Source organism: Chiloscyllium plagiosum, chromosome 10, assembly GCF_004010195.1.
Source record: "Chiloscyllium plagiosum isolate BGI_BamShark_2017 chromosome 10, ASM401019v2, whole genome shotgun sequence".
NCBI lineage: Eukaryota > Metazoa > Chordata > Chondrichthyes > Orectolobiformes > Hemiscylliidae > Chiloscyllium > Chiloscyllium plagiosum.
Genome location: NC_057719.1, coordinates 88,383,521 through 88,397,754, shown reverse-complemented (window position 1 = coordinate 88,397,754; position 14,234 = coordinate 88,383,521). Strand labels below are relative to the sequence as shown.

At 44.1% G+C, this 14,234-nt stretch overlaps 1 protein-coding gene across 2 annotated transcripts in view; it reads left to right on the top strand.

Annotated features, from left to right (window-relative positions):
* LOC122553880 (cysteine-rich protein 2-like) overlaps nucleotides 1-14,234 on the top strand; it is a 54,480-nt gene that overhangs the window by 19,202 nt on the left and 21,044 nt on the right. Inside the window, exon 2 of one of the 2 annotated variants that reach the window (XM_043698337.1) lies at nucleotides 6,055-6,149. The exons of the other annotated variant lie outside the window; for it this stretch is intronic. Coding sequence (XP_043554272.1) covers nucleotides 6,055-6,149 — 95 coding nt within the window. The remainder of the gene's footprint in view (nucleotides 1-6,054; nucleotides 6,150-14,234) is intronic. 2 annotated transcript variants of the gene reach the window in all.

The window sequence follows — 14,234 nt, the reverse complement described above, 5'->3', positions numbered from 1 at the left end:
GGGATTGGTTTAATTTGGTGTCTTGTTTGGTTCCTGTGCTGTACTGTTCAATGTTCTTGTATAGGATATTGGTGACGTCTCTCCTGGAGTACGAGGCCTAGTTCTAGTTGTCCTGTTATGTGAAGGATATTATTAAGCTGAAGAGGGTTCAAAAAACATTTACCAGGATACTGCCAAGAACAGAGGGTCTGAGTTATAAGGATAGGCTGGGATTCTTTTCAGTGGAGATGAAGGGATTGAGGTGTATAAAATCATGAGGGATATAGATAAGCTGAATAGCTAAGGTCTTTTCCCTATGGTAGGGCAGTTCAAAACTAGGGGACATAATTTTAAGGTGAAAGGGGAAAGTTTACAAGGGACCTGAGGGGCAACTTTTTTCACACAGGATGGTTTGTATTGCAAAAAGCTTCCATAGGAAGTGGTAGACGCAGGTGAAATTCCAACATTTAAAAGACTTTTGGACAGGTAGATGAATATGAGTGAAACGCAGGCAAATGGAGCTAGTTCAGTTTAGGAAATCTGGTTGGCATGGACGAGCTGGACCGAAGGATTTGTTTGTGTTCTACGATGCTATGACTCTGTCTTTCCTGCCTCTGCTGGGTCTTTGTCAATATACTGGACCACAATCTGCCAATACAGTGAATCAACTTGAAACAAGTACAAATAAATTACTGTTTCACTTAAATGAAATGCTGTAGTCGCTGGTGAAGGGGTTACATGCCTTGCTGTAGGTCTAGGAAGGAGTTATGGCCAGACTGGGAGGTGACTGTGGAGTGGATTAAGGCAAGACAGAGAGGAAGTGGTCTCTTCAGGAGAGAAGTGGCAATGGCATCACACCAGAGAAGACACAAATGGCAGAGGATTGACAATGGAAACGGAAGGAAGTGAGGATAAGGGGAACCCTGTAATGGACAGAGGGAGGAGAAAAGGTGAGAGATGAAAGGTGGGAAATAGAATGGGGTATAATAAGCCCAGGTGGGATAGAATCCTTTGTCAATACGAAAGGGAGGATGTATCAGGATAGTTAGGTAAAGTCGTCATAGTCTTACTACACTATATGGCTGCTCTCATTTGAGAGGGACAGCTGGTGATGAGTTTAACCAGAGAGTCACCATGCCTCAGGCGAGGGGAGAGGTTGAGAAAAAGAGTCCTTCATGATAACCTCAACCGGTGTGAGAATTGAATCCACACTGATGGCATCATTCTGCACCATAAATCAGTAACCAGCCAACTGAGCCAAGTCTGAACAAATGTGTTGCAGATACAGAAATTAGGATAAAGAGTCCTTTCACAAAGTGGCGTATGAGAAACTGTAGCTGTGGGTTTCAGTGGGTTCGGAGTAAAGGTTTCCCTGATAGGCCATTTCCAGAGATGCAGAGGGGTCAGAGAGATTGATCAGGAAAGAGTGAGAGGATTGTGCAGATTTGAAACAAGGTGATAGTCGTTTTTTCAGTCTGGGCAAGAGATGGAAGGTCAGATTTATCCAGTCAGAGAATCCCTACAGTTTGGAAGCAGGCCATTCAGCCCATCGAGTCCACACCGACCCTCCAAAGTACATCCCACCCAGATACGCCATCACCACCATCTACCCCCACCCCCACCGAATCCCTGTGACCAAGCATTTCTCATGGCTAATTTACCTAGCTTAGTTAAAAATCACACAACACCAGGTTATAGTACACTAGCTTTCAGAGCAGTGCTCCTTCAGTGGTTGTGAAGTATAAGATTGTAAGACACAGAATTTATAGCAAACGCTTACAGCAATAAATTGTACAACCTTATGCTCCACAATCACCTGATGAAGGAGCAGCGCTCCGAAAGCTAGTGCTTCCAATTAAAACTGTTGGACTATAACCTGGTGTTGTATGATTTTTAACTTTGTACACCCCAGTCCAACACTGGCATCTCCAAATCATGATTACCTCGCTTACACATCCCTAGGCACTATGGACAATTCAGAATGGCCAATCCACCTAACCTAACAATCCACCTTTTGCCTAAGAGAGGAAATCAGAGGAACCCATGCAGACATGGGGAGAAAGTGAAAACACCACACAGTCGCTTGAGAGTGGATCTCTGGTGTTATGAGGCAGCAAGCAAGCCCCTGAGAAATTGACCAATGTGAGAGGTTGCTAAGAGGTAGGCACTAGCTGGAGCCGGGGACATGAGAGATGTGGGGGGGCTCTCGCACTGTTCTGGCTGGGTTGTAAAGGGGCTAGACAGCTAATATGAAGAGGAGGTGGTTAGGGCCAAGGAGGTCATGCAAGGTGGCTCCTGTTTCCTCCCACAGTCCAAAGATGTGCAGGTTAGGTGAACTGGTCATGCTAAATTGCCCATAGTGTTCGGGATGTGTAGGTTAGGTGCGATAGTTAGAGGAAAAGTAGAGTAATGGGGCATGGGTCTGGGTGGATTACTGTCTGGATGGTCACTGTGGACCTGTTGGGCCAAATGGCCTGTTTCACCGTGGGGATTCTATGGATTTTAATGTAGGTGAACCACCAGAGGTAAAGGAAAATGTCAAGAGGAAAAAGAAACCAGTTCAGGATGAGGCCGAATGCATGGATTTACCAGAGCAGTGCTCTAGAGAAGGAAGTAGAAGAGAACTATATGGGACTTTTCACAACTTTGGGATAGTCCAGAGTGCTTTACTGCTGGTCAGGCCTGCAATGGAGAATAGTGGTGATGTAACTGGGTTAGTATCACGCAATCCAGCTGAATGGTCTGAGGAGAGAGAGGTTCAAAATTCCAGGAGTAATTTGGAATTGAAAGCTGGTCACTGATGGTGATCACACAACTATAGTGCTGATTGTCTCAAATGTGATCATGACCAGATGATCTGTTTTTGCGACATTGGTTTGAGGGATAAATATGAGTCAGGACACAGATAATAATTCACCTACTCTTCACGATAGTGTCGTAGCATTGTGTACATGTCCCTAAGACAGCAATCATACATGACTTTAGTTCGATGTCTCGTCAGTTTCTGGGCACAATGCAAATGCCTTCAGGAAGCAGGCAGCCTCTGTCGTAAGCAAATTCTGCAGGATATGGTGGGATTGCAAATTCCGCTGGGATCAATTAAGCAGGAGCTGGGGACTGAAAGCTGCTTCCTCTGAGAGGGAGCTATGTGAGTTTCTGCACGCTGGCGGGAGATACTTAGTTTATACAATCATTTATCTTTGGAACATTTCAAGGGATGGTTTAATGGGGGGCATTTCTGATTAATCCTTGAGCTAATGTGATGGTAACATATTCTAATTCTAATCCTGATTCTAATCTCTTAAAGTCAGGAGTTACACAATATCATGTTATATCCAACAAGTTTATTCACAAGCTTTTGGAGCAGTAGTCCTTTGTCAGGGGAAGTCATGAGCTAGAAGGAGAGACTAGGTAGGCTTGGATTGTTTTCTTTAAAGCAAGGAAGACTGAGGGGTAACATGATTGAGATGTATAACATTGAGGGGTATGGACAGGGTGAATAGAGAGCAGCTGTTCCCCATGGTTCAGGCGTCAATCACAAGGGGGCATACTTTTAGGGTAAGGGGCAGGAGATTCAGAGGGGATTTGGGGGAAAAGATTTCCACTTAGTGGGTGGTAGCAATCTGGAATGCACTGCCTAGGAACGCAGTGGAGGCTGAAAACCTTTCAAACTTTAAAATGATAGTTCAGATATCATAACATTCAAGGATATGGAACAAATGCAGGAAGTTGGGATTAATGTGCTTCTAGTGGTAGTTATATCAGTGCAGACTCGATGGGTCGAAGGGCCTTTTCTGTGCTGTTTGTATCTATGACCTTCATGCTTGGGCCCTCTGAGCCCTTCATAATCATCCTTTAAACTATTGATGCATCTGGTGACCAGCGAAATGATCCAGATTGGAATTTGATGTCCACATAAACAAGGAGTGTTATCCAGCCAAAGTGAGAGAACCAGCAAATAACCAGAGAGTCTGGCTTCTGTGCTCCTAAAATAGTACGTTGTTACTGGCTGTTGTTTGAAATGGTACATCAGATCTTCGATGTCTGTCCTTTAAAGGCAAAATATACTTTGTTTTTCTTTGATTCCCACATCCTGTGAAAGAATAACAGGCAAGGTCAAAATGTCCCTAATTGCCTATGAACCTCAGTACTTTCCTCAATACTTCAGAGGATCCACAGTAACGTGTAGGCCAGCATATTTGAAGAACCTCTGCATCATCATAGAAGATAGGAGCAGGAGTAGGCCATTTGGCCACTCGAGCTTGCTCTCCCTTGCGTTCAAAGTTGGTTATCTAACTTAGTCCCCGTTCCCACTTTGTCTCCCGTATCCTTTGATCCCTTTAGCCCAAAGCTCTATATCTGATTCCTTTTAACGTTGTGTTCCTAAAGATCAAAGTTAAACAATGAAATGATTAATCTTCAACCCAGTGCCAAGGTCAGATTACAAGCCTGAGGGAAATTGAATTGGAGTCTGTCATGCCGAAGATTGACTCCCAAGAGGAAATATTTTCTACTGTAACAATAACCAACAGTTCACATATAATTGTGACAGTATCAATTATATTCTGCTTGGGTATTTGGAGAACAGAATTTATTTTTATATTGTACTCCTAAGGAGTCAGAGTTCTTCATGCTGGAAAATCAAACAATCCAATATTAATGCAACACAAATAACACAGAAAATGGTTTAATGCTAATAGATTAAAACAGGTTTTTGAATTCAGTGATGATAAATTAAGACTGGACAGTATGCAGTGTAGCCATTGGCATTGATTGGAGTAAGAGAGAGAGAGAGAGTGAGATCTGAAGTTTTTGTCCCAACCTCCCTTTGATTCCAGATGCTTTGAATTTCTAATATTTACAGTCTGGGTCATGTGGCATTGCCCCATGGGGAGAAAAGGGATTCCAAAAGCAAATCTATTCTTGCCTTCCTTTGAGCCTGTTTTGCACAGTTGCTAGCACCTCTCTTGCTTCTGGTAGGTAGCTTATGGGTTCAAGTCCCACATTGTCCATAGTGCAGTGCAGTCGGGAAAGAGTGCTGCACTGTTGGAGACATCCTTCATCTGAAGCATGGAACTGAGACCCTGAGGTGGAAGGAGAAGATCCCATTGCAAGAAGAGGGGGCAAGAGGCTTTGCTGTCAACATTTGGCTTGATTTGATTTAATATTATCACATGTACTGAAATACAGTGAAAGGTTTTTTGTTTGTGTGCAGTACAGGCAGATCATACCATACAAAGTGCATTAGGGTAATTGAACAGAGCAAGGAATACAATGTTATGGCTGCAGAGAAGATGCACAAAGAGTGAAACCAACATTAAATTTAAAATTTCAGAGTCCATTCAGAAGTCTATTAATAGCAGGGAAGAAACTGTTCTAGAATCTGTTGCTACATGTGTATAAACTTTTGTATCTTCTACCCCACAGACGAGATTATAACCAGGGTGAGAGAGGTCTTTGCTAATGTTGGCTGCCTTTCCAAGACAGCAAGAAGTATAGACGGAATCAATGGATAAGTGGTTGGCTTGGATTGGGCTGATGGACTGGGCTTTGTTCACAACTCTCTGCAGTTTCTTACAATCTTTGGCAGAACACTTGCTAAATCTCCCGGCCAGCAGTCATCACTCAACCCCGCAATATGATCATTGTCACCTTGTTATTCATTGGGAGCTTGTTGTGTACTTATTGGCAACATTACCTGCCTTTGAGGACAACGATATACTTTGAAAGTATTCCATTGGCCGCAGAAACATTTGGGACATCTCAAGGTTGCTAAAGGTGCTATGTAAATGCAGGTCTTTTTCTTCTTAGATCGTCTGGGGAATATGAGACCACCCCCTATTCCTTTGTCAGATGTAAAAGGGCATAAAGAGGAGAGAAAAACAGAGTGGGTGGTGGGGAGAGGTTTATTCAGACAGCGCATCATGCGGTCAGATCGCATTTGCTCTGGGAGGCTCCCTGCACTTTCTATCCAGCTCCTGAGCCAAGCAGAGATGGTGTTCCCAACATGTGTGTTCTGGTGAATGAATAATTGAGCGAAGGCTATGACCGATTTACTGACTGCTCTTGTTTCAGCCGAGAAAGTGACCTCGCTGGGAAGGGATTGGCACAAGTTCTGTCTGAAATGTGAACGCTGCAACAAGATTCTGTCACCCGGGAGTCATGCCTCGGTGAGTACCACACCACAGAGAGTCCTGTCTCCGTGCGCCATTGGCAGCACAATGACCATGACAGGCATCACCTCACCAACCAGTTATCACTAAACGCACTCATAGACTGTGATCCCAACATGGTATACCAGGTGCTGCATAAACTCTAGGAGAAAGTGAGGACTGCAGATGCTGGAGATCAGAGCTGAAAATGTGTTGCTGGAAAATCGCAGCAGGTCAGGCAGCATCTAAGGAGCAGGAGAATCGACGTTTTGGGCATGAGCCCTTCTTCAGGAAATCTGGACTTCCTGAAGAAGGGCTCATGCCCGAAACATCGATTCTCCTGCTCCTTGGATGCTGCCTGACCTGCTGCGCTTTTCCAGCAACACATTTTCAGCTGCATAAACTCTACACAGGGCAAAAGATACCACGTATACTGTACACGTGGCAGCGGGTAACTGCATATACTCTACACGGGCCGGGGGTTACTGGGGCGGCACGGTGGGTCAGTGTTTAGCACTGTTGCCCCATAGTACCAGGGTCCCAGGTTCGATTCCAGCCTCGGGCGACTGTGTGAAATTTACGCATTCTCTCCATGTCTGCGGTGGGTTTCCTCCGGGTGCTCTGGTTTCCTCCCACAGTCCAAAGATGTGCAGGTCAGGTGAATTGGCCATACTAAATTGCCCATAGTATTAGGTGCATTAGTCAGAGGGAAATGGGTCTGAGTGGATTACTCTTTGGAGGGTCGGTGTGGACTGGTTGGGCCGAAGGGCCTGTTTCCACACTGTACGGAATCTAATCTACGCTACACAGCGCAGCAGGTATCGTGTATACTGTACATGGGCACCAGGTATTTTTAGGGCATTTAAATGGTCATTGGATAAACATACGGATGAAAATGGAATATGGCCTTTGATATCCTGATAACTGGAGAAGGGTTAACCATCGGGATGGAACATTGTTCAGCTCTCCTTATCTCTCCGGTCTCTGCTTACACTTCCCTGAGGCAGATGGGCTCTGAAGTTCACATGCATACAGTGACACGCACGCGTACACTCTCACTCGCACAAACACACGCGTGCGCGCACACACAAAAACACATGCACACGAAGACGCACACAGATACACACTCAAATATGTGTGCACAGATGGATGTCCATGCAAACATACAGACACAGACATATGCACAGGCACACACAGCTTGTTGGTGGCTGAACTGTTCCAGATGTGAGACTGCTCGGCCAGATGTTTGCAGCACCTGCCACGCTTACAAGAGGACTAATGGGATAATAGATTGCTGTCAGTTTATGGTTAAAAATACACACAAATGATCACACAACAGTTCAGCACAGAGGTAGCATTTGGAACATCATGTTGAAGCCAGCTCTTTGATACTGCTATCCAACTCACCTCTCTCACCTGCTCTTTCTCTATCTACCTGCAAACATAGAACATAGCACATGAAAGTGCTGTACAGGTCCTTCGGCTCTCGATGTTGCGCTGACCTGTGAAACCAATCTGAAGTCCATCTAACCTATACTATTCCATTTTCATCCATTTGTTTATCCAATGACAATTTAAATGCCCTTAATGTTGGCAGGTCTACTACTGTTGCTGGCAGGGCGTTCCACACCTCTATTACTCTCTAAATGGGCAGCACGGTGGCACAGTGGTTAGCACTGCTGCCTCACAGGGCCAGAGACCCGGATTCAATTCCCGCCTCAGACAACTATCTGTGTGGAGTTTGCACATTCTCCCTGTGTCTGCGGGGGTTTCCTCTGGATGCTCCGGTTTCCACCCACAGTCCAAAAATGAGCAGGTTAGGTGAATTGGCCATGCTAAATTGCCCGTAGTGTTAGGTGAAGGGGTAAATGTAGGGGAATGGGTCTGGGTGGGTTGCTCTTTGGAGGGTCGGTGTGGGCTTGTTGAGCCGAAGAGCCTGTTTCCACGCTGTAGGGAATCTAATTTAATCTAAATAAAGAAACTACCTCTGACATCTGTCGTACATCTTTCACCCTTCACTTAAAAGCTTTGTGCCCTTGTGCTCGCCATCACCATTCGAGGAAAAAAGCTCTCACTGTCCACCCTATCTAATCCTCTGGTTACCTTATGTCTCAGTTAAATCACCTCTCAACTTTCTTCTCTCTAACGAAAACAGCCTCAAGTCCCTCAGCCTTTCTTCATAAGACCTTCCCTCCACCAGGCAACATCCTAGTAAATCTCCTCTGAACCCTTCTCATCCTTGCTATAATGCAGTGACCAGAACTATACGCAGTACTCCAAGTGCGGCTGTACCAGAGGTTTGTACAGCTACAGCATGACCTCAAGGCTCCAAAATTCAATCCCTCTGCCAATAAAAGCTAACACACATATGCCTTCTTAACAACCCAATCAACTTGGGTGTCAACTTTCAGGGATCTATGCACATGGACACAAGAATCTCTCTGTTCATCTACACTACCAAGGATCTTACTAGTAGCCCAGTACTCTATTTCTGTTGCTCCTTCCAAAGTGAATCAGCTCACACTTTTCCGCATTAAACTCCATTTGCCACCTCTCAGCCCAGCTATCAGCTTATCTATGTCCCTCTTTAACCAGCAACATCCTTCATCACTATCCACAACTCCACTGACCTTAGTGTCATTTGCAAATTTACTAACTCACCCTTCTACGCCCTCATTCAGGTCATTTATAAAAATGACAAACAGCAGTGGTCCCAAAACATATATTTGCGGTACACCACTAGTGACTGAACTCCGGTATGTACGTTTTCCATCAACCACAGCCCTCTGTCTTCTTTCAGCTAGCCAGTTTTTCATACAAACCGCTAAATCACACTCAATTCCATGCCTCTGTATTTTGTGCAATAGAGCCTACCATAAGAAACCTTATCAATCACCTTACTGAAGTCCATATACACCATATCAAACACTTTACCCTCATCCACCTGTTTGGTCACCCTCTCAAAGAACTCAATAAGGCTTGTGAGGCATGACCTACCCTTCACAAAACTATGTTGATTATCCCTAATCAACTTATTTCTTTCTATATGATTATAAATCCTATCTCTTATAACTTTTTCCAATACTTTACCCACAACGGAAGTAAGGGTCACTGGTCTATAATTACCAGGGCTGTCTCTACTCTCCTCCATGAACAAGGAGAGAACATTTGCTATCCTCCAATCTTCTGGCACTATTCCTATAGACAATGACGACATTAAGATCAAAGCCAAAGGATCTGCAATCTCCTCCCTGGCTTCTCAGAGAATTCTAGTTATCCCATCCGGCCCTATTTTCACTCTTTCCAGAATTGCTAAAACGTCCCTTCTCTCCCAGTATTTACTCCATTCCTTTTTTTTTGGAAAATAATAACTTGTCTGCTTTAGTCGGGGAAATAAGGGATCATAACTGTTCATTGTGTGGGGTTGGGTTGGGTGGAGGGGCGGAGGGAAGACTCATTTCACCTCTGTCCTTTTCCCAGTCATCTGTAACAATTCATTCTTAAATGTATTGTCAAAACTATTCTGAATAATTCAGAATGTTCCATGGTTACGATCCAGCAAATATTGTCTTACAGTGAAATTGCTTGTATTTGGCAGGTTTATGTTCTGTCTTTGTAATTCTCTACTGCAGAGAGCTGTGGATACTTAGCCATTGAGAATATTCAAGGTAGAAAGTGGTAGACTTGCAGAAACACAAGAGTTCTTTTATTTGTTCACGGGATATAGGCATCACTGACTGCGCCCAGCATTTATTGCCCATCCCTCATTGTCATTGAGAGTCAGCTACACTGCAGAGGGTTTGGAGTGACATGTAGGCCAGACCAAGTAAGTATGGCAGATTTCCTTCCCTGAAAGATGTTACTGAACCTGATGGGCTTGTAACAACAGTCATTACACAGTTGCTACTTTGTGAAAGGCCGAGGTTTTGAAAATTGAATTTAATTGAATTATCACTGTTTGCAGTGGTGAGGATTAGAACCTGTGTCACAAAAGCATGAGCCTAGGGATCTGGATTAACTCATCCACTGTGCCAGTCCCTCCCCTTTAAGGATGTGGGGTGGTGCAGGAAAGTAGTCAAGCTAGATCATCCATGATTGCACCTTGCTACAGGAAGGATATTACTAAATTGTAGAGGATTCAGAAAAGATTTACCAGGTTGATGCTGGAACTAATGGGTTTGAGTTACAGGAAGAGGCTGAATAGGTTGGGACTTTTTTCACTGGATTGTAGGAGGTTGAGGGGTGACCTTTTAGAGGTTTATAAAATTATGAAGGACATGGATAAGATTAACAGCCACAATCTTTTCATTTAAAAGGGGCATTCATCCCTTCTTTCATTCCATAAGTCATATAGCATGAAAACAGACCTAGGGTAGGTGAGTTCAAAACTAGAGGGGCAGAGGTTTACGGTGAGAGGAGAAAGATTAAAGAGCCACTTGAGGGACAACCTTTTCATGCAGAGGGTGGTTCGTATGTGGAATGAACTGCCAGAGGACATGGTAAGTGCAAGTCGCAAAATTTAAAAGACATTTGAATAGGCATATGGATAGAAAAGGTTTACAGGGATATGGGCCAAATGCAGGCAAGTGGGACTAGTCTAGGTTATAAACTTGATCACCATAGACAGTTGGGCTGAAGGGTCTGTTTCCCTGTTGTATGACTTTATTACATATTGAATATTAGATTAGGCTACATGGGCTGTATGGCCTTCTCTTGTCCTTTTTATTTTTAATGAAAGAGCATGAGGGCATGTGTTCAAGTTACTGCAATAAGCATAGGGCTCATATATTCACTGCAACGGGCGCCACGTCTAGACCAATTAGGAGTCTCTGGCAGAATCTTCTGGTGGGCCTCCACCCAATTACAGGCCTCTTTCTCCTTCCCAGTAAACAACATGCTTCAATAAAACTTTGAAACAAATGCAAGGCGACACCAACCTTGCCACAAGCTCCCTGAAACATTGAATTGTTTAAAGGGAGCTGGAGAAATTAAAGAGCTGAGTCATGGCCTGAGAGAGAGAATTTAACATGGTAGGTGTGCTTTGAGATAGAGTTGAAACTTTATTGCTGGAACAGCACAGCAGGTCAGGCAGCATCCAGGGAACAGGAGATTCGACGTTTCGGGCACAGGCCCTTCTTCAGGCCCTTCTTCGGCCTGTGCCCGAAACGTCGAATCTCCTGTTCCCTGGATGCTGCCTGACCTGCTGTGCTGTTCCAGCAATAAAGTTTCAACTTTGATTTCCAGCATCTGCAGACCTCACTTTCTCCTTTGAGATAGAAACAACTATCGTCTTCTGAATGGATAAAGGGAGGCTGTTGTACTGAACGACTAATTCAGAGGCTCTGGCTAAATCCAGCGAGATTTTAAATTCAACTGAGAAGTTCAAGAATTGAAAGCTTGTGTTAGTAATGATGACTCATGATGTTATAGTCCATTGTCATAAAAATCCACTCCTTTAGCAAGGGAAGGAAATCTGTTGCCTTAACAGCAGTGAAGGAAGAGAGTTCTGAAGGCCATTTTGCCCAAGTTCAGGCCATCTCTCCTGGACTGCAGTGAGAGGAAGGTGGACTTACCTTGGTCCATTGGAAGTACCAGAGACAGAAGTAGAACTGGAAAAGAGGTTCCGTTGTGGAATTACAAGCAGCTCTGGGATAAATTAAAAAGCGGAAGCATGGAAGTAATCTCTGAAAATTGGCATAGAGCAAATAAGATTAGAGGTAAATGCAAGGCTTAAAAGATTGGTTTGGGGGAAGTGGGCTCTGATTCAAGGGCCACTAGCACCAATACTGGGGAAAGAGACTGCTGTTCCATTGGGATGGCTTATAAAATCATGAGGGGCATAGATGGGATGAATAGGTATGGTCTTTCCTCTAACGTTGGGGAAGTCCATAACTGGAGGACTTAAGTTGAGAGGAGAAAGATTTAAAAAGGACCTGAGGTGCAACTTTTTCCACACAGAGGGTGGTGCACATGTGGAACGAGCTCCAGAGGAAGTGGTAGAGGTGGGTGCAGTTAAAGTTTAGAGGGCCAGTGCAGGCACATGCCATTAGTTCAGTTTAGGTTACCTGGTTGGCATGGACGAGTTGGGCCGAAGAGTCTGTTTCCATGCTGTATGGAACTGGCTTTGTAGACAAGGCTTTAATGAACCTAATTAGTGGGGGCAAGGGTTCAAAAAAATCAAACAGAAATGAGAGAACAGCGGTATAGGGTAGTGAAGAGGTGAGCAATAATCAGTGTTACAGGAACTGGTAGAAAATAGTAAAGTCTAATAAAAATTAGAACCAGGGAGAGTAATAATAGTACAAAAGTCCAAGTTTAAGGATTTTTTATCTGAATGTACACACCATTTGTAACAAGGTAGATGAGTTCACAGCTCAAATAGGAATAAATTAAAATGATTTGATAGCGATTACAGAGACATGGCTGCAGGATGACCAAGACGGGGAGCTCAATACTCCAAGCTATTCAACATTCCAGAAGAATAAACAAAGCGGAAGTGGGGTAGATTTGATAATAAAGAATGGTATCAGTGCAGTGATGAGTATTTATCGAGGTGATATCGATCGTGATGTGGAAACAGTTTGGGTGGAAATAAGGAATAGCAGGGGAAAGAAGTCATGAGTGAAGTCATCATTGCAGAATAAAGTATAAATTGGGAAATAATGGAGGTACTGCAATTGTCATGGGTGATTTGAATCTGCATATTGACTGGACCAATCAGATGGGTAAGGGTAACAGGAAAGACAATTTGTTGAGTGCATCATGGATTGTTTCTTAGAGCAGTACATTGCAGTAACCTACCCAGGAAAAGATTATTTCACATCTAGTAATGTGTATGATGAGGTAGGATTAACAAGTGATCTCGTAATTAAGGATCTTCTAGGAGATAGTGATCACAACATGGTAGAATTTCAAATTTGGTTCAAGGGACAGTCAAGTGGGTCTCAAACCAGTATCCTCAAATTAAATAAAGACAATTACAGTAGGACTAAGAAAGAGTTGTTTAAACTGGGCTGGGAAAGTAGATGAAGGAGAAAGTCAGTGGATCAGCAATGTTAGGATTTTAAACAGATGTTTCACAATGCTCAGCAAAAATGTATTCCAGTAAAAAGAAGGACTCAATGAGACAGATAGTGAAAAAGCTAATGGGTAAACAGGGGGCGGATGGTACAGGAGGATACGCTGAACGGGTGGTGGCAGGAGGTTTGAGGGGACTGTAAGTGATGGTACTTAGCAGATGAACCAAAAGAGCAGTCTGTAAGATGTCAAGTGGATTAGGGTCGAAAAGTGTGGCGCCGGAAAATGACAGCTGGTCAGGCAGCATCCAAGGAGCAGGAGAGGTAATGTTTCGGGCATAAGCCCTTCAGCACTTATTCCTGATGTAGGGCTTATGCCCGAAACATCAACTCTCCAGCGCCACTGATCTCCAGCATCTGTAGCCGTCACTTTCACCTGTCAAGTGGAATAGCCCCTGTCTCTTTTGAGCTTACTCTGCCATTCAGTCTAACAATCATCAACTAATCTGCATCCTTCGCTCCTGTACCTAGATGCTCTGTGCATTTGTGACAGTGTTGCCGATATGTTTCATTAGGAAGCCACTTGGCTATTTTCAAAAGCCTCATTCTAAGCTTTCTCTCTGACTGTTCACTTTCTTTTTACTCTCCCTTGTCAGTCCTGCCCGGTAAAGGACCTTCACACTATCTGAGTGGTTGTTCTACGTCGTTCTGAGTTAAAGTGGCCCCCTCCAATGACCCTATCTGTATTGGAGCTCCCCTCAGCAGTTCAGCAGCTGATGGTCCTGTCAACACATGGGAGCTTCGGATCTGTGTCTCCGAACACGGTCTGACGGCCACACTGAGTGATTGATTGTATCGAGAGCTGTCACCTCCTTCTCTCAGCTGAACTTCGCCAGTCCACTGGCAGCTCCTTGCTTGTCATGTTACCCAGCTATCTCACCGCACCAATGATAAATGGAGTGAATCCCCAGGATCTCAGGAACAGAAGCTGCTTGGAGAGCAAGCTATTTGAAGTAGTCAGTAACGGAAGGCATCTGTTTTCAATTTTAACCATTACATTAGTTTTAGCATTTTCCGGGCCTGCCTT